The 19,771-nt window shown below is 38.8% G+C and overlaps 1 protein-coding gene across 1 annotated transcript in view; it reads right to left on the bottom strand.

The window, feature by feature from the left end:
* Nucleotides 1–5,009: 5,009 nt before the first annotated feature.
* Nucleotides 5,010–19,771, bottom strand: part of KCNK2 (potassium two pore domain channel subfamily K member 2) — a 78,380-nt gene continuing 63,618 nt past the window's right edge. Inside the window, exon 8 of the mRNA XM_085300159.1 lies at nt 5,010–6,979. Within this exon, the coding sequence (XP_085156285.1) occupies nt 6,662–6,979 (318 nt within the window). The 3' untranslated portion in view covers nt 5,010–6,661. The remainder of the gene's footprint in view (nt 6,980–19,771) is intronic.

The following is a 19,771-nucleotide window of genomic DNA, read 5'->3' on the forward strand; positions in this document are numbered from 1 at the left end:
GGTGTCAAGAGGATGGGGCCAGACTTGTCTGTGCCAAGYGACAGGACAAGAGGCAATGGGCACAAACTGAAACACRGGAAGTTCCACCTGAATATAAGGAAAAACTTCTTTCCTGTGAGAGTGACGGAGCACTGGMMCAGGTTGCCCAGAGAGGTTGTGGAGTCTCCTTCTCTGGAGATATTCTAAACCCACCTGGCCACAAYCCTGTCTAMCATGCTCTAGGTGACCCTGCTTGAGCAGGAGGGTTGGACTAGATGATCTCCAGAGGTCCCTTCCAACCTCAACCATACTATGATACTGTGTGATTCGGTGATGTGGAAAATATAGCTGTGCTAGTGAAAGCACCACTTCTCCTGGTCATRTCTGCAGTGAGATCTAGTGGATTTGAACCAGTAACTGTCCTCTGCAGTGATGCACTCTACCTTGTGTGGGTACCTCCTATACTCATCCTCTTCAAAGTATGAATTTCCAGTAAGACCCAGATGTCAGGAAATTCATGCACAGCAGAAAATAAAAGTGAAATTTTGGACAAAACTATGATCTTGAAAAAAAAATAGGAACCGCTTTCATTTACAGTATTTTAGTATTCAAAACTCTCTCTCTCCCTCTCAATTCTATAATTTTTTGGGGAAAGGCAAAAGTCAATAAGCAGAGGARCAGATTTGGGATTGGTATACAAGTTAGCACCAACACTGTATCAGTGTCTAATATCTGAGGATATGGCCTCTATTATGCAGTGATTACTTGCTTTTTTTCCTCCTCCTTTTTAAACTCACTGGATTTAATAACTTATTCTGATATGAAAGGTCCTATGAGAATTTTTAAAAAATATATATATATATATACACAAATAGATTTATATTCCTAGTCATCTAGTAAAGTTAGTCTCTCTCTCTCCCCTGAGCCAAGCTAGACTAAAATAAGCTTACTGTGAAAGATGCATATATYTTTCCAGAATAAAACTTCTGACTGCTCTCGTTAATTTGAAGGATRAAATTAACAGTATAAAAATAGAAAAAAAGAATTATCACTAAACTGTATTTAGGATGACATTTCAGGYTGCTGTTCATCTTCTGGAAAATATTGTTATTTATTACTAATGACAGATAGCATATTCCCATAAGGCTATTTAATGCATGTCTCTTTCTGGAGGAGGAAGATCTGACTATATGTATTTATTCTCTAAGATTAGCTAGAATTAACAACTGGGTTAATAAAGGAAATCCTTCTTAGAAGTTTCTCACTAAGGACATTCATTTGCCAAAGTCAGACTAAAGATATGAACACTCCTATRGCATTCACAGAAACATCAATATACCTGAAGCGTTTAATGAATACTACTCATAATGACTTGCAAGTGCAGACAAAACATAATGTATACTGCCAATTTCAGTTATAAAGAATTCCAGGACTGTAGTCCAGTCATGATGTATTATTTACAAAGCAAAGAAAGGTGATTTGCTTTCTCTGCAATTATCTGTCAACAACAAGTAAACTAAAAAAATAGCTAAACATTCAGAAACAACTAAAACAGTCAAAAATAACACAAGATGTATTTATTATATAAAGTTATACCTGTCATCACTGGTGGAGAGAGATTGCTACCATTCATAAAAAGATGTGAAGYCTATTAATTTTTTAAAATACTAATTTTAAATTGAGCTATATTATCCAATCACTAACATGAAATGATCTTAAATTTACTGGAGCAGATTTTTTGYTGAATTTAAGATTATACAATAATGTTGAAGGCACAAATATACCTGAGTCCAGAATAAAAAGCTGCAAAAGCTACTGTATCAGTTATATATAAAAGACAAAAAGAATAGGTTCTATAATAAGTAATGTACATGTTTATAAACTTATTCAACATATTTCTCTGAATCCTCATGAATGCAAGGCAAGCAATGGCCTAGCATTGAAACATTCAAGTTTTCTAACTATAATTAACTATGAACATCGGCTGTAATAAGTTCATCTACTCAGGCACTTYACAATTTTAACAATAATCTGACAAAGCAGAGAATACTTGTTCTAATATATTTTAAAAAGCACTTTTTAATATCTCCATCCAGCTCAACAGCTTTTTATTTCTAATAACACTAAATCAGAATTTCCTTAATTTTTCCCAAAAGAAACACTGTTCATGGGAAAGTCACATTGTTCAGTTTAACTTGCAGGGCAACCCAAACCAAAAATCTTATGCATGCTTCTGTGRCAAAATAATTACTTTGAGTCTGAAAAATTCACTTAAAATGTATTTTTTTTAATACATAAAATCCTTACCTTTCAAACAATATTGCAAAGWAAGAAAGAAGAGGTAATTAACACACAAACATATAATTGCAGTTTATTAGATGTATTACTGCTACTGCTGTGTCAGAACACAGCACTATACGTAGTTTCCTTGACAAAGTGCCCATATTCACAAGGAAGAAAATTAAATACATATGTAGAGTTGGGTTGAGTACGTAGGACTGACTGTAAGCAGTGCTGCTTCCCATTTCTTGTTCTACCAGGCATRCTGTGTTTCTTTTAGAAACCACTGATGTAGAAATAATCCTGGAGGAGAAAAACTCAAAAGAAACATACAGGCCAGATTTTCTCCCTTCTGCTGTCCTGGTCTTACTGCTGGTTTAGTGACCCAAAGTCCCTTTCCAGTTCAAGGGTGACTCCTTCAGAGGTTTAGCACTTTGTGGGTTTCTACGTTACTCTCCAGCACTTCTGCTGTTGTATCAAAGAGCAATTCAGGAAGGGATGAAGAAGGGAAGGCACAGGTGGGACGGTCACGAGATTCAGAGAGCTTCTGGGTTTGCCCCTTCCAGGCTGTTCACGGTTCGATACTGACAGTAGTGCCTCGAGGCTGCTTAAAAGTGGGGGAAAAGGAGGAAAAAGCCAGCCCGGAGCCACAGCACAAGAAGGGAGTGCAAAAGCAAGCTCTTCCCCATGACACTCGAGCTAGAACGGAGGAAGAAACAAGCTCCCGTGCCTCAGCCTCTCCACCGCCTGCACAGGGCTATCCGAAATCTCAGCTTTCGATCACCAGATGTATGTATATACCAGAGAAAGCCAAAAAGGGCAAGATTATTAGACAAGACAAAACGCAGGCAAGAGCAAACACAGTACAGATTATCTCTAGCTACTTCTCTAACAGATTTCACATCATTTCTATCCTGTAACACTGTGAAGTAGGTTATTTTGTTAGCTGGAACTTGTGCCTTTACAGATCCTTATGTGCTCGAACTTGTCTCAGAGTCTTTTTTGGTCAATGTCTGCTTTAATGGAATTTGATTGTGGCAGTACAAGTGAAAATTACCCTTTACTAAGCTGAAACACATTTTTCAAAACCTTGAATAAGTAGCAAGTATACTAATAGTGCGGAAACATCTTCATGTATCTGTGGAGAAAGAAGGTTACAAATGTGATTTTCTGAAGTCCTAGTTAATTCTTTCGTAACTCCATAACTGGAAGGGAAAAGTGAGACATGAGGTTTTAATACAGAAGTCCATTTTTTTACAGGAAAGAAAAAGAAAAAGCCTTCACAGATTTCATCAGGTTTTTATAAATGCACTTAGCCTTCCTCAGCATTTATGATCTATCGCTGTACATGGAGGGGGAGAAAAAGATTTTCCAGTAACATAAACGTTACTAGCCACATTTGGATCATGGTAGCTCTACCTACTTATGCATCTGGACTGTTGCTTCTTCTCTTCTTCTTCAAYCATTAAACCTAAAAATACAGTATTTTATTGTTAATGCTTTGTTCTAAACAGCCAAATCTAGCCTAGTTTGTTTTGTTAAGGTATTTTAGATCTATTAAAAACATGAAAAACAAAACAATACCTTTTATATATAAATTAACAGGGGTTCTTTTCCCATAGATCACGTCCAAAATCAAGGTAAATAAATGTTTAAATGGGTTTAACAAATATCCATACTAATATCACACACATTCTCCTAGGGTCTCAAAGCACTGTACATTTCTCTTCATAGGTTCTAAGAGGACTGAAAGTTTCTTTAAATAGAAAGAAATCATATACAAGGTCTTATAAGTCAGTAGGTAGAAATGAACTACCTAGTTAGAAAGATCCAAATATTCAACYTATGATATCGCAGCTCTGATTTTCAAAGACAAGCAACATTAAACATTACCAGTCCCTTTTTGAAAATCAGATCCAAAAGGAACTGAGAAACATCCCAGGCAAATCAGGCTGGAATGATTGAAGAAAATAAGACTTTTCAGTATYTACTTACCACCACACTGTTGAGAGCTACCATTCCCTTTGCTGAGATTTTGAATAATTAAAGAGGCTACAGTGAAATGTTCACTGCAGAAGTGATTGTACTCGTTTGAAAGGTTACTACCCCTGCAGCTGTTTGTTGGCACCCTTCTGCAGAAGGTCCCCACCCACGGAGTGGAGCTGGCAGGAGAGCAGGTGAGAGCTCCCCTCGCCCTCCCTCAGGGCCAAGGAGGATAAACTAACATCAACTCTGTAGCACAGGACAGAAGAAACTCTGCCCTGCTGATTTTTTGAAACAAAATAGCAAAACACAATTTAGGGTAGAGCAACCAAAGAGCATTATTTTTAATATCAGGAAAAAATATTTCTGTGCTGGATGAGCTGAGCCTTTATGGCTTAACCTAACYGAAATTAAAGCAGGCAGCAAACTGCTACACTCTGTTACCAAAGAAAACACAAAATCAATTTCATAAATTATTTCTTAGCATTGTAGTTATACCAAGCAGGAGATTGAGAAAAAGCTCATTTTAATTAAAAACTTTATTTTTCATTACAATTCACAGTTTATGCACGGCGAGAAGTAGTCTCACCATGCGGACATTCAGAACACTGTGCTGGGGAGACAAGGGTCTTCTTCTTTTATAAGAGCATTTGCTCCGTGCTGTTTTATGGAACTTTCTTCATTTTAAAAGCATACTCTCTGTAAATGTTAATTGACTGATATTTACACAGAATTGACTGAATTTACATATTAACTTATATTTATTAGAAAACAAGCTAAGCATCCAAAAACATTAACATTCATATCTTGCATGTTATCTAATGGTCAGAGATGCTGTAGATTTGCCACTTGAATCATGCCCAATCAGCAAAGTCTCATTCTTCTTTAATTTACACAGAGCCTATATTATTCTTTAAGGCCTGTTCTATTCATTTTATGTACAGCCAGGTTACAATAGACTAACATAAGAAAAAAAATGTAAAAAATACAAAATTATCCATTCCATCCTGTGTTTCTTCTGAATCTCACATACACCTACAAGCAAAATAGAGGACATAAAACCATAGTTAATGTGTTTTCTTAAAACCAATAAAGAAAACCCATGGTACAGTTTAGACCTGCTTATCATCAGCCTATCCTGTCTGAACAATCATCAGTACTCAGATTGTGCTATTTATCAGCTCTCCTCCACGCCTGCACTTGTATTCAGACACCTCCGTGTTTGAAGTATACAAAGTCACAGTGATACCAGTTGCAATTGCATTCCCACGTTAGTCACAGCTCCAGCATAAGCAGCCACTGTGCAGCGGGACATTCAGGAAAGCACTCCAGCAGGATTCCTGCATAAAATAGCATACGGCATCTGGCGTGACTTGACTGAAAGAGGAAGTTAAGAATCCTTTTTGTAGAGCAAATGTCTGGCAGAAGGCTCATGCTCATTAAAGACTACCGTATTTTTCTGCCTTGTTTTCTGAGTATGGTTATCAGAATGCACCAATTAAAACCCTTTCCTGCCTAACCTCATAATAGTAATTTTTATTTCCCTCTTGTCATCTATCAAATAATTCAGTGATAGATAAGCTGCAGATTTTTTTTTTTTTTTTGGTACATCTGATGCTGAGGAAAAAAAAACTGCTCAACACTGCTTGAAAAATAAGACCTGAAGTGGGTCTGCAAATTCTACAAGTCAGCGTGACCAAGTATTAGCTGGACCTGAGTAAAACAAATGCTTCTGGGGGACATTTTCACAACTTTTGAAACTGCAGTGCCTTTAAATTTAGAGCTAAGAACATTGATTTGATGATTGTTGAGTTTTGGCATTCATTCATGCTGGTTGGTATCTTCACTACAGACACCTTTAGAACACCATCATTTCAAGAAGAATGAAAGCTCAAATGAAATACATTACTCATGCAAGAAAACAAACAAACAAAAACCATATAGGAATTGCAGAGGTTCTGGTTCTTCAAAAGATAAGGCACTGACAAAAATTTCTTAGGTAAAAGGCTGCATAAGAATTTCTTGCCATTTACAAATAGGTTGTAGTCCATAAATGGTCCATTCCTAGGCTCAGTAAGGTAGACCCTGAAATTTTAAGGACTGATCCCTCAAAGCTACATTGTTACCATAACAAGTGTGATTCATTCTTGAGGCCATATGGCACATTAGGAGAAATGAAAAACAGTCTGGGCAGATAAAGGCAGAAGACGTTGCTTGTTCCAGCATCTTTCAATAACAGAAGTGCCATTTGTCTTGAGTCTTTGAAGAGATGTGATGGTAACTCTGGACTGCAGTTTCTGTGGAACTCATGCACACATATAAAATGCTATTAGCATTAATCATTGACAGGGTGGAGAAAAAAAGGTATATGGCTAGTTTAAGCCAAGAGCTTCTCAAGGACTGGGATCCCAAGTCACAACTACTTAATATTTTCAATAACAGCTATCTCTTCTGCTGCACAGTGAGGCGTCAAACCATTCATATAAATGCTGTCTGTCTTTGTCAGAGCTGGCAAGATGTCCTTCTCACTGGTTAGATGGTTGACTGACAGGGTTCTCTTGCAAGGAGTCAGGTCTTGATTGTGGTTGACTGCCAGCTCTGCAGAGAGCTTTCTTTTGATAGAGGTAGCCCGCTGAAACTTGTCATAGATCTCCACGCTTAGACGCCTCCGTGTTTCTTTGAACTCTGCTGTGACATTGGCTGTCCATTCTGCGGCATGGGCTCTGAACTCCCCTACCTGCAGCAAAAACAAGGAGAAAGAAACATAACATGCCTGAAGCCTTTAAAGGCTGTCTGGGCTCGAGAGCCCAGTGAGTAAGCAGCGTGGCTTTGGGCTGCCAAAGAGCTGCTGCTGGCACAGATTTCCCATGCCTCAGACTCACTGTTTTATCAATAATAACCAAACTGGTGTCCAAGAGGAAGAAATGTCACACTAATAAGAGCTTACAATGATTCTAAAAAACAAAAGAGAATTTTTTTGCTAAATGCTTTTTTTTGGATTAGGGGCAGTCACCAACGGAAGGAGGTTCCAGTAARGAGAGCCCTGACAGCTGCAAAGCACCCCGCTGGCCGGGGGATGCTGAAACCCCAGCAATCCAGGGTGTGTTATGTACCGCTACAAGGGTGCAGGGTTATTTATGAGYGCCTTCACTGCCTGTGGAAAGATCCCTAGGAGACTTGGCAGCAAATTTCTAAATCTAGACAGAAAAGCCTTTTTAAAGGAAAATGCCAGCTGCTTGTGTTCTCTCTTTCTTACGCTTTCTCATACCTAGCACCAACGCAGTAACAGGTTCAGACATGTCAGCACCATGCCTGCTTGTCGCCCTGACTCCGCTGAAGCGGCGTATCAAAAAGCAACATGAACACAAGTGCAGTGGGGGCTCCTCAGGCTGCTGCCGATCATGCCCGAACGAAAGGCAGCCTGCCAGTCAGGTGGGGTTTCTCCCTTTACAGGCAGATCTCCAGACAGACTGGCTGCAAGGTGCCAGCTTGCACGATCACGACTATTTTGTAAGTGTATGTAAATCCCCGCTGTCCAGCTAGTTCCTATTCTCTAACTCTGCATGTCTTTGCCAACAACCTAAAGGCAGATCCACCTTCATTTAGAGTAAAACTACCACAAGTTCTACCCTTTAAGCTTTCTTTTTCCTCTGTTTCAGTATCAGCAAAGTTGAAACATCCTATGAGCCCACCCTATGCGGTTAAGGCAGGCAGCTGCTGGCACAGAATCCCAAATTATCMTTATTTTTCTGAGATGCAGTATGAGATAGACTTGGCAGCTCACTCAAATAACAGAGGTGAATTACAGACTTTTAATTTACGTGTTATTTATATATTTGCTCTTCTATTTTGAGCAGCTAATATCATAAACTAAATAAATTATACACGGCGTATTAAAGGAGACACCTTTGGAGGAGATTATCCCATTTTAAGCGCTACAGAAATATTTTCAGGTTGTTTTTCTTTAAATCTCTGCTTTGTTGGCAGCTTAACAGTTTAAAAGTATAGCAAGGGGAAGATAAACTGCTGATAAACRTAAGTCCAAAGTGAAGCATTTCAAAAGAATTAACCCAATTAAATAGATTAGTCTAATTGGTAGTGTTCAGTCCAGAACTTCAATCATTGGCAAGCAAGCTAGGAATCCGTGAGCACAGAAACGGAATAAAAATTAGCACAAAGAAATATGGAGGACAAAACATCAGAGACAAGTGGCCACARGCTTACTCTTGTTTAGCAGTGCAGTGGAAAACAGGAATAAAATGAAGGTAAAATTGATCAGCTTGCTGAGGAGTGTCAGGGTTTCAGGAAAACTTTCCCCCTCCCAGGAAGAAACCAAAAAGCTCTCTTTACCCAGGGGTCATTTTATTACATTTGTCTCAGCTTCACTGAATTACACAGATGACTAATGTGGACCCATTATGTATATTTTCGAAAACAAGGTTTATTTTCTGTAATACACAGAGGATTTGCCTAGCTGAATGATTATTAGTGTTTAAATTGTGCAATTAGGATCAGAAAAACTGCACTTCAGATCTGAAAATAATAAAATCTGTACTGCTGAAACATTTCAGCTGTTACAATATTTTTATTTGTAGTAAACAAGTAATAAAAATACAATAGGCAGTATCAAGGCATGCCCTGAGATAGCTCTGTCCTGCTCCAAAGCTTTACCAAAGGCAGGCAGCTTAAACTGTGGGTCATACTGCCTMGGGGGGCAAAGAGACATTAAAGGTTATTTTACCCCACACATTTGTACCCCTCATCAGCTGTGTAAGCTTTCATCAGTTCAGCCATTTTGCTCAGCAATAGCATTGCATATAGTCACATTCAACGAATTTTATCAAATTTGTAGTTTTAAAATTGTGCCTCAGCAGGCACAATTCAGGCTACTGAAAATCACAACCATCCTAAACCGTCTCCCCATATCCTTTTTAACCTTTCCTTTACTGGAAGTTTCAGTTCCCATTTCTCTTGTGTTTTCTCAGCTAAGAAAAAACACCTGGCCATGCAGGTGACAAAACCAAGTCTATTTAACCYCGATGACATGCTCAGAAATGCCTGGACAATCCACCTCGCTACATGTTGATGATGGTGCTGTCTTGCACAGGGCAAGCTGCCGTATTTTAACTCTTGCGCATGTAAGCTATTTGGGAGAATTTTTACATTGTAGTTGTTAGGATATCTGACTATTACATTTTAACCAGATTTCTTTTGAGAAGATGCAGCTAGCTGAAGATTGTTAAATATGGCTTTTGGAGACTGGTTCATGTCCCAGTTAAGGTGATATGGAACATGAATGTGGTGATCTTAGTCCTATCTGCCTGTGTATCACAGGAACACACAGCTTGGCATAATTTTAGTTCATATTAAAATCAGAGTAAAAAATTGAAAAATGCAGTTCTACTGCTAGGCAAAACTGAAAYGCATTAGTAGCTAAATAGAGGTAATTGGCACAGCATGAAAGCTGTAAGTTCAGTGCTGTGTGAACTGTGTATGCCTCAAATTATTGCTTTCAGCCCCTAGCTTTTGTGTGAACTGAAATGCACCCAAAAATGTTATCTTTTCAGAATAAAATTCTTTTAATTCCATTGCACTTACAGACTCAAATACAAAAGGTTATAGRAAAAAGGAATATGCAGTTTTTAGCTGCCAGAGTACAAAAGCAACCTGTTCTTGTAATTTGATCCCTCCTTTATCCATAGGGACATTTCAGTATATGCTCAGGCTCTCTCTGTCCCTAAGGTATGACATTTTTTTATACTACATTATAGCTTCACTTCATTTTGTGACTATCAGACCCCAAATATCTTATGCAAAGAGACTGAAATGCCAGTTGTCTGTGCTGCTCAAAAAAAAATTCTGRAGATAGACACCTACCATTACATTTGTTTACTTTTCTCAAAAAAACTGCTCTTGCTTCATTATCTGCAGACTCTGTAGCTGCCATAACTGAGGGCAACATGATACCAGGATGAGGCCTCTTAGTCACAGAAATGATTGACAGCTAAGTATTTTACCTCAGGCTGAATGACACAAAATATTTCTGGAGTAATAGGAAAAACATGCCACCGTGACAGCACAGGAGTCAGCCATATAATAAGTCGCACTGGTGATGTTCCTCACTGCTACCCCGTGGGAACGTCACAAGTAATGGGGAGGCAGGCTCTTGTCCAGCTCCAGGTTTGATTTCCTCCACATCAAGGTCTAATTTAGACTGCAGCSTGTTTTGGCAGCTCCAGCGATTTCAGGGGCATATTAGCTCTAATATGTTAACATTACGCATTCAGCATTAGCAGGTAATAACCTTAGCAGATATTTAGGATGCAATATCCTAACACYTTGCGACAGGTGTTCTAGCTCTGCTCTGATCAGCGATCAGGGATGTAGGTTACAGAGATGGCAGCAAGTTGAGAACTTTTAAAGGCTAGGAGTAACAAAATCATGTAAATACCCATTTCTTGTTCAGTTTAARGCATGCTATCTTAGTTCTTTGTTTGGACTCTGCTGGTAGGGGCCTTRGAAATGTCTGCTTTCATAAAAAGCCACAGTTCTGCAGGTCCCTCCCTGAAGATTTCAAGGACAAATTCTCAAGAAATATGCTAATGGTATAGATAACTCAAAATCCTACATCRCACACTTCACCAGGAAAGACTAGATCCTGTTCTTTCAAAGAAACACCACTAGCTCAATTCATTCCCTAGCGCATGCTGCCTGGCCCCCAGTTACCACTGCAGATGAGCAAGCATTTCCCTTACGTTCTGTGCTACATATGACAGCTCCATGGGGATGTCTCAAATACAGCAGGACATCTCTAGTGGCATCTGTAAATGTCTATATTTAGGCATCTCTGTCTACCTGTAGTAGAAATATCACATTTATTTTWTTAGAACATGATGAGAAATAGCTTCTGAATCATTTTGAAATGTGTCTAACGATAAAAAAAAAAGGCTTTAATTGCTAAGTTTACATCAAAAATAATGCATGAACTTCCTGAATAACCAAACAGTTCCCAGGCTGTGCACATACCTATCAATATAACTTACAGACAGACATGCATAATTTGACAGRATTAAGAAAAAACACAGATATTAGGCACTCATTTCCTTCACCTGTTCCTGCCTAAAGTCATCTGAATTAGTATCTCCCTAAAMCTCATATGGGAGAAGCCTCTCTCACGCAGTATCATGGATAAAACCAAAACCCTCCCCATCAATTTTCAGCATCACCGCATTTTAGCTTTCTCACTGTCTTGCTAAGAACAGCACTTGGATAGCGGCCAATCGCCTAATCCAGAAAAAAGACAAGTCCACGGAGAAGCTACTGTTAAGAGAAGCAATATGTGCAGATACTGTCTTTCTGCACTTGCTTCATTCTTGAGTGCATTTTCTCTAATTYCTCATATTTATGAGCAGTTTGGGGGCCTTTCTGGACAGTCCTCTCACAACAGATATCCAAATAACTGTACCAAAAAAAATCTGCCCATCGTGCAGGAAGACCACTCATTCTGTTAAGTATGCTCTGGACAGCACAAGTCACATAGCAATAACATTTACATATGAGTAATCAGTACTGAGAATTAAACCACAACTGCTCGAACACACTTATCCATCTGCTTAGCAGCACAGGTTATTGCGAGCACAGGGCCAGGAAGTTCTCCTCTTTTGGCTGGCTCCYGACGTAAGAGAATTGACTTAAAACYTCTGTGACATACACCACTGTCCCTGGAATTCATCGTTTTTCAACAGAACCTCTAATAATACTTCAGTACAATTGAAAATATGAAACTGAGGAACTCAAAGCTCTCAGCATAGGCAATGAAAAAGGTTTAAATATTTCCTAAGAAAAAAAAAAAAAAAAGAGGAAAAAAAAAAAAAAAACAAAAAAAACACAAGCATATGTAAAGACCTTCTTCAGCAGACTGAAGTGAACACATACTTCTGTAACTTAACTTTCCCTTAGCYTGGCCTTCTCTCTCACAGTCACTTTTTAAAAATCTCAATATTGCAGAATAACCAATCAATTTACTTCTATTTACAGAGAGGGAAGAAAGATACAATTGCTTGGAAGATCAGATATGCAACATGAAAGCTGTAATACGCTTGGGAGGAGGTACACCAATAACTGACAAATAAGAAAGAAAATAGACATCATACATGTCATGCAGAAAAATGAAAATAAYATCTATTTCTAAATAATTTGTCTTGTTTCTCTTTGATGAGAGAAATTTTATGGTCACTTTTATGATGTTTTCTCTGGCACACACAGGTCTCAGTCATTTCACAATGGCCCTAACATTAGTGCAAAGCCAAAAAAAAYGAATTAAATATCAAGTAGATGATCTGGAAATATCTGACTGCCTTTTAGAAAATAAAATGTAGCCTTCTTTACAGATATTATTAAAATTCTACATGTTCTATAGTATATAATTTATAGCAATTGTCAGTAATGCATTCTCCAAAGTTTTGCAGTTTCATTTTTCCTCTCCAATGTACTTCTCTGTTACTTAAAAATAACACACCCAATTAACCTCTCCATAATATGCTACTCAAAGACAAAACTAGAAAGAGCGTGCACATGTCACATTATCCAAGAAGCAGAGCAAACTACATAACATTTTGTCTTAGTTTTCAAGAAACTCATACAGTGTTCTCAGAAATTGTTCTCAGAAAGTCCCTATTTAAAAATTGAAATAAAAGAATACAGGTACAGCTAGGCTTGATGGATTTAACAATGCAATTGCTAGGTAGGTTGATTCTCTGCGTGGGCAGGATAGTTTGTCTATCTGAAGTTTTACTCCTGCAGTTACGGGCAAGCACATGCCATCTCCTGCTGTCAGAGCTAAAGCTGGCCACAAACTTCCATTAACTAGATCCAAACTTATATTAACTAGATCRGTTCTCTATCGGCTAGAGATGACCGGAGTACAGAAGAGGAAAAGACAGGCTTCACAGACACTTTTATTGAAGCCTGCGTATTTCCTGCATATTAAGGGGATCATATTATAGTCCCACTAAGTAAATTCCCACTCCCAGCATTTGGCTTTCAGTTTGTCTTTAGTTCTAGCATTATTATTGCAGTTATAGTGTTATTAGAGAGTATCCAACCCCATCGTGCTACAGCTATGCATACRTATTTACATAAGACGGTGCTCCATTGTCTTTAAAGGTAAAATAAGACAGTAGCAGAAGGCAACACAGATAGGAAAGGCCACAGGCACTAATGAGATACTATGCTGAGCTTTTCCAAGTGCTTAACCACTATTTTCTGTTGCTTCAGTTTTTCAGAACTTCAGCTCCATAGCRGAGAGCTCTTCCACACCAGGTCTTTAAGCTATTGAACTTGATATTGAATGGTTCAGATAAAGCAATGACTGATCCCTCTTCGGGTTCCCCTGACTGGCACATGYGTCCTTCTATCTTTAAGACAACTATCACAGGGAAAAAAAAAAATATTTTGCCAAATAGCCATCTCCTGGAGTAACATTTATATAGAGAGTAGTATTTTTGTAGCCATGGTGGTCAGAAGTGTTTTGGAAACAATGCTCTCCCACAGTAATTAGGTTATTCAGTCCTTTATTTAATAATGTTCGTGACTTCGTTCCGATGAGCAATAACTGTTTGGTTTCACCCACATAATTTCCACGAGCACATCAAATGCCCTGGATAAAATCAACCACGTTCTCCAACTGGAATGCACGCAGCCCATGAATCTTGGTTATTCTGGTGTGGAGGAGCATCTACGTTGGCAGCTGTGGGAGTATGTTTTGTGGAGCTGTGACAGATGGCAGATGTAGAGATGGCAGGTTTGCTCTATCAGGGTCTGATTCAACAAAATAAAAGCAGGTAGCCTACACAATTTTCAAAATTGCCTCTATAAAGACWGAGCCAAGCATACTTAGAGACACCAAATTATTCTATTTTACCTCTTTTTTTCCAGAAATATAAACACTCCCATTCTGGTGTTAGGTATCTCCTGGGAACTACTCTTCAAAAATTGCACATCAGATATCTCCCTGCAATCAGCTGCATGTGTATGCCTCAACACTGTACACAAACTATTAGCCTGATTTGCTCCTTTCCTAGTGTTTGGCCTTATTGATGACTTCAGACAAAAACAAAAAAGGTGCTTACATTTTCCTCCCAAAATCAGTTGTTCTATTTAACCCTTTTATCTACCTCAGAGAGCCATTCCAAACCCTTTTACAACCTGATGTGAGTAAATGACATCTACCTACCTGTATTAACCACAAAAAAYTGCTACACAGGTTTGCATAAAGTTCTGTCAGTGGAACTTAAGGTAATTCAGGAGAAAAATATGCAGTTATTCTCAATACTATAGAGACAAAAACTTTGCTGCAGCCAGAAATGGCAGACGTTTTAAGAATTACACTAGAAGRATAATGAAACCCAAGGCACAAATAGTTGAAGGGCATGTGTCTCGATTTCCTCCTACATACTGTTTTATGAACCCATTGGTCTTTTCTGCTTATAAAGATATGAGAAAGAGAACAATTAAAAAAAGAGTTAATTTTGACAAAGCATTGAGCAGAGAAYGGCTATTGTAACCACAGGGACAAATCCTGGTAAAAATTGTTTAATTCTTTGACTTTCCCATATCAATATCTGGAGTCATTTTTGTGCAAAATCTCCACTGAACTGTTCTGAACTTTATCTCCACTGAACTGTTCAGTCAGCATGGCAAGGTAACCAGGAGCAATGTGAAAGAACAGGGCCAAGTGCCAGGGGCCAGTGGGCAGCGCGCCGAGGGGGCTGTCCACCTTCCCTTGGCAGGCACAGGCTGCAGGGCTGCTAAGAAAGGGGGGGCGCCGGAAAGTATGTCTCGTAACCCCAGGCCAGTAGGCACCAGCATCACTTGGGGACCTGATACTTCCTATACAATAATRAAAGAGTTTCCTCTAAAGGGATTTAATATGTCCAGCTAAGAGATAGGGCATAAATCAAGATCACAAAGTATTGTAGCTGTTATCTTTGTGTGTGTGTGTGTGTGCGTGTGTGGGGTCAATCTGAAGCTAAAAAGTTAGGTAGGTATCGTGTCTGGAGTACACAAATTATGATGAAAAAATCTCACAAAGAAAGCACCCAAAAAATCAGCAGAYTGTTTTTTCTGGGAATATCTGAATAGTGTATACTTTCATGTTTGCACTTAATACTAGAGTGTACTTGTAAAAGGGTGATCAATACAGAAACTCAACACTATGGACTGTTGCTAGGGCAGGACCTGGAACAACACTAGTATAATTTACACTCATGATCTTTTGAGAAGGGTAGAGATCAAACTCCACTCAAAGTCAATCTGGCCATTCCTCCCTTGTCTTTACACCAACGGCACTCTTATGTTTCTCAGGCTCCCAAAAGTTAGGGAGGGACTACACCTCCCATTTTGGTTTTGATAGTAGCTTTGTACTGTCTCTGGCCTAATTTGACTAGAGACCTATGGCTGTATTTACTGTAGAAATATTTTATGAGCTGAGTAGTATTTTATGTTTCTCCCCATCTAACAGAAATTCTTAGAAACAACCACCTTTTTGAATGAGGTGCTTCCTTCTCACATACACTTTTCTGCATATTTTGGATGGATTGGAAAAAACTCCCAGTTAGGAGGTGGTGTCTTCAAGCAGCTCTTTTGCCATTTTTTATAGCCCTTTGCATTCCTTCTAAAGTTTAGACCACAGAGCTATGAACTGTGTCCCGGAACAGTCCTTCTAATAACATATATAGCAATAATGCCATTTTCCTACAGCTATTCAGCGTTCCCCTGCTTGCACATSCCAGAATTGTGTCATCCCTTGCAAAAGGACTTCACATGCAACTGCTTTTCCATTATAATTCCCTCCCACAAATCCTTCTCYGCTTCAGGGTCTTCTAGAGGAACAGGCTACCACCAAGGCTGTCTGACCTACCCTTTTAATTCCTGTATATAGCACTGTTGGCTCTACTAAAATACACTGGGAGGCCAAAGGACGTAAGCACTTAATTTTGCAAACATGAACTGGAAATTTATAGTCTAAATGGCTAAGATGTATTTGGGCAGGCATTTCTTCAGAAAGCACTGCAATTCAGAAGCAGGTGCAAACTGAGGTACGAGTAAGATAAGGAAAAAATCCTGCTGAAATTTTACCTTTCAAGGAGACTAAAATCAGAAGACTTTGTAAGTACTCTGAGTAATCAGAGTATAGAGAAYAATGAGGAGGAGGGAGTTTTAGGCAAGCTGGCACAGCTGAAGCTGAACTTCAGAGACAGATCGCCTACTTAAGATTATAGCACACAGCATGTTCCAATGACTTTCTGACACTTCATCTATCTTACTGTATGAGCTACTTCTAGCAACAGATCTATCCTTCTAAAACTCCCACCAGTGTCTCCACTTGTCTTTCAGTTCCTTCTCCATTTGATGCAATCAGAACTCCTGAGTGCATTTCAGGAGAGAGAGAGGCCACCTGAACAAGGAATAGGCTTTTTTGGTTATCAGATTTTATTGTTAAAACACAGTGTTATCTAAAATTGTCACAGGTGAAATAAAATTCCATGTGGAAAATTAGTCTGGACACTAATACACTGTAAACAAAAACAAAAAAAAAATACAGATTTTTGTCTCATTTCCACTTGCACAAGACAAACTTACCTGTGGTACCTCAAAAAACACAGACATTTTATTTTGTTGAAACAATGAAATGCATTGTTCCTGCCAAGTCTTACGTAAAGTGCTTTTAAGTACAATGCAACTGCATCGGTAAAGAACAAAGTTACAGACGTACAGATACAGATAATATTTGCTACCTACGTGTCTACCTTCTGGAACGCTGAGGGTTTTTTTTCCACAATATACAGCCTAAATATGCAATGATAAACTACATTTTACTTCAGATAGTGGAAAAGGCAAAAGGGAGATGATTATAGCTGGTTATCAAAAGAGGTATCAAATACTTCAGCAGAAATATAGTTTTAGTTGAGGAAGAAGGGGAGAGGGGATTTTCAATACTTGCATCCTCTCTGTCTTAGCCCTGGCCTCTAGTATGGGTTGGCTGACTTGGCTACTACTGCTCAGCAGTCTCCTCTGGCTTCTGCTGGCAGAGAGACTTGATGATTACAGTTCCACTGAATTCCCTCAGCTTTTTCACTAAAATTTTCCTAGGCAGATAGCAAAGACAGCTTCCAGATGAGTGAGAGCAGCTGTTTTTAATCATATAATGCTACCTGTGAAGTGACTATTTGCACAATGCTTCTGTCCAGTCAAATGCAGTTAACCTTGCAGAAAACACAATATACTCATATACAAGTTTCTTCCTACAAAATGTCATTAGGATAGAACACAGATAATTTTTCATGTTTTCTAACTAGTGCACAATTTGTGCTATGCCATAATTCAGGTTTCTCAAATGGGTCCCCAGGCATTTCTGATACTATAGCAGCTATCACAGCAGCTATTGATAAAACATCTTATTTCTGCTACGCTCAGACATGTTTGAGAAATAGGTTAAAAAATGGGGGAACATTTCAACATCGGTGATATGATTAATGAAAAACTGGTACGAATTACGTTATGTCTGTCTTTAWTCTGACCTAAAAACACACGAAACATTTGTGTACAGCAAAATCCTGAATACTGGCATCAGCCAAAAGAACTTGGATATATCAGAAGAATGAGGTTTTCCTTTCTGTAGACAAGTGAATATGATTGTTTAGGCTACAAAGGTGAGTAAGAATGGGAAAAAGGAAATAGCGTGCGTGTTCCTGGTGCCTCAGCAGAGAGTTTGGCATAGTGCTGTGCTGCATCACCTGGAGAATGGAGTTCTGCTTAATAAAAATAACACACTTAATGGCTAACAGGATCCATAAGTCTATTCAGTTCACGCTTCTTTATATCTTTAAATAAGTCTACATTGAAATAGCTTCAGTATAAAATAAAAACAATGTATTATAAAGTTCAAACATTCATAATATATTACGATCATTGAAATAACACAGATCATGAGACACTCCAAACAAGATTAAGCTCTCGGTGTGTTAGGACTTGTGCTATTCATGCAGTAAAAAGCACCTCATCCTGCAATCTTGCAGTCTAATGAGAGAGCATGAAAAAAGTGAGAGCAAGGGCCAGATTAACTCTAGGAAGTAGTACAAAGGAGAACAAATTGTTATACAAATAGTATCTCAGTCATTGCACCACTTTCTTTCAAGAATCCAGAAACAACAAACTCAAGGAAACTAAATCCAGTTTAGGAAATGCCCTAAGCTGAGAATGGTTATCACCTGAGAGAGTGCACTGGTGAAGCATCACACGTGTTTACCCAGCTCACTCTCTCCCAAGGCAGAGGGTTTAATGGGCTAGATACACCTTTGCTCTGAACTACTATCACCATTCTCAAGTTCAAAGAGAATACATAAAAGCAAAGCAGATCCAACAGGTCACTTCCGATGCTGTGGTTTCCCTGCAGCAGCCTGCGTGTTACAGATCCCCCTCGCACTTTCCCAGAACGCCAGATGGGGACCTGCAACTGTTGGACTCGCAAACAAGAACGCCTGCATGGTGCCTCCTGCTGCATTTCTGTGAGGGATGCTAGTAAAGCTAGCRGTGTGAGTAAACTTAGAAAAAACAAATGAAATATGCAGGGCAGAGGCAAGACAAATTCCCTCATTCTTCAACTAAAACTGAACAAGTAAATATTGTCCTCCATTGCAGGTATACATCCTCTTATTGGTTAGCTGCCAATTCTTTTATCTGAGTAAGTGTTTATGAAATTCTTAGTAAAAATATAGTTATAACAGTCTGCCACAATGCTACCACTAAYTACAAAGAACTACGAGCATAGCAAGGGCAACGTATAAGGGCTGCCTGCCTCATGTGCCTCACAAAATGGACATAATCCTGCCCAAGTGGCCTCCCCAGCGCTCGCCCTCCTGCCTGTGGTCACCACCACTGCCGCTCTCTGCTCAGGAAGAGGCTCTGAGGGACCAGAGGAGACTGTAGTGAGTGAAGGTATATAAGGAGTAAGCTCTGGGAACTCAAGGACTGCCAAATTACATCCAGGCATCGATGCCATGCCCTACAGCTAGCACGACAATTTAGCACCACTGTGCAAGTGGTCTGACACTCAATAACCATAAAAATTTTCCTGACACTGAAAAGAAGTTAGATTCYTTATATCTGAGTAATGCAAACTAACAGATATGTATAAATGAAGTGAAGCTAAAATAGAGGGAATATGTTGCTTAAAACAAAATTTCCTTCTTTCTAAAACTTATAGTGAACCTCATACAGAGCTACAATCAAAGGAAAATTTATTTATCTTCTTAATATTTTCTGAAACCACAATATTTTGTTGAATGACAAAGTATCATCATTAGAATGATAGATGCACATTTACAAGTAGAAATATTTGAATTGAAAGCAGTGCACCTGAATACAAATAACAATGCATACAGCTGAAAACATTATGGTAAAATACACTTAGGCATATTTAAATAGTTCATTCCAATACCTTGCACTRCATGAGACAGTCTCTTAGCAC

This window comes from Rhea americana, unplaced genomic scaffold (assembly GCF_003343005.1).
Source record: "Rhea americana isolate MKP2758 unplaced genomic scaffold, rheAme1 scaffold_160, whole genome shotgun sequence".
In the NCBI taxonomy this organism is placed as follows: Eukaryota; Metazoa; Chordata; class Aves; order Rheiformes; family Rheidae; genus Rhea; species Rhea americana.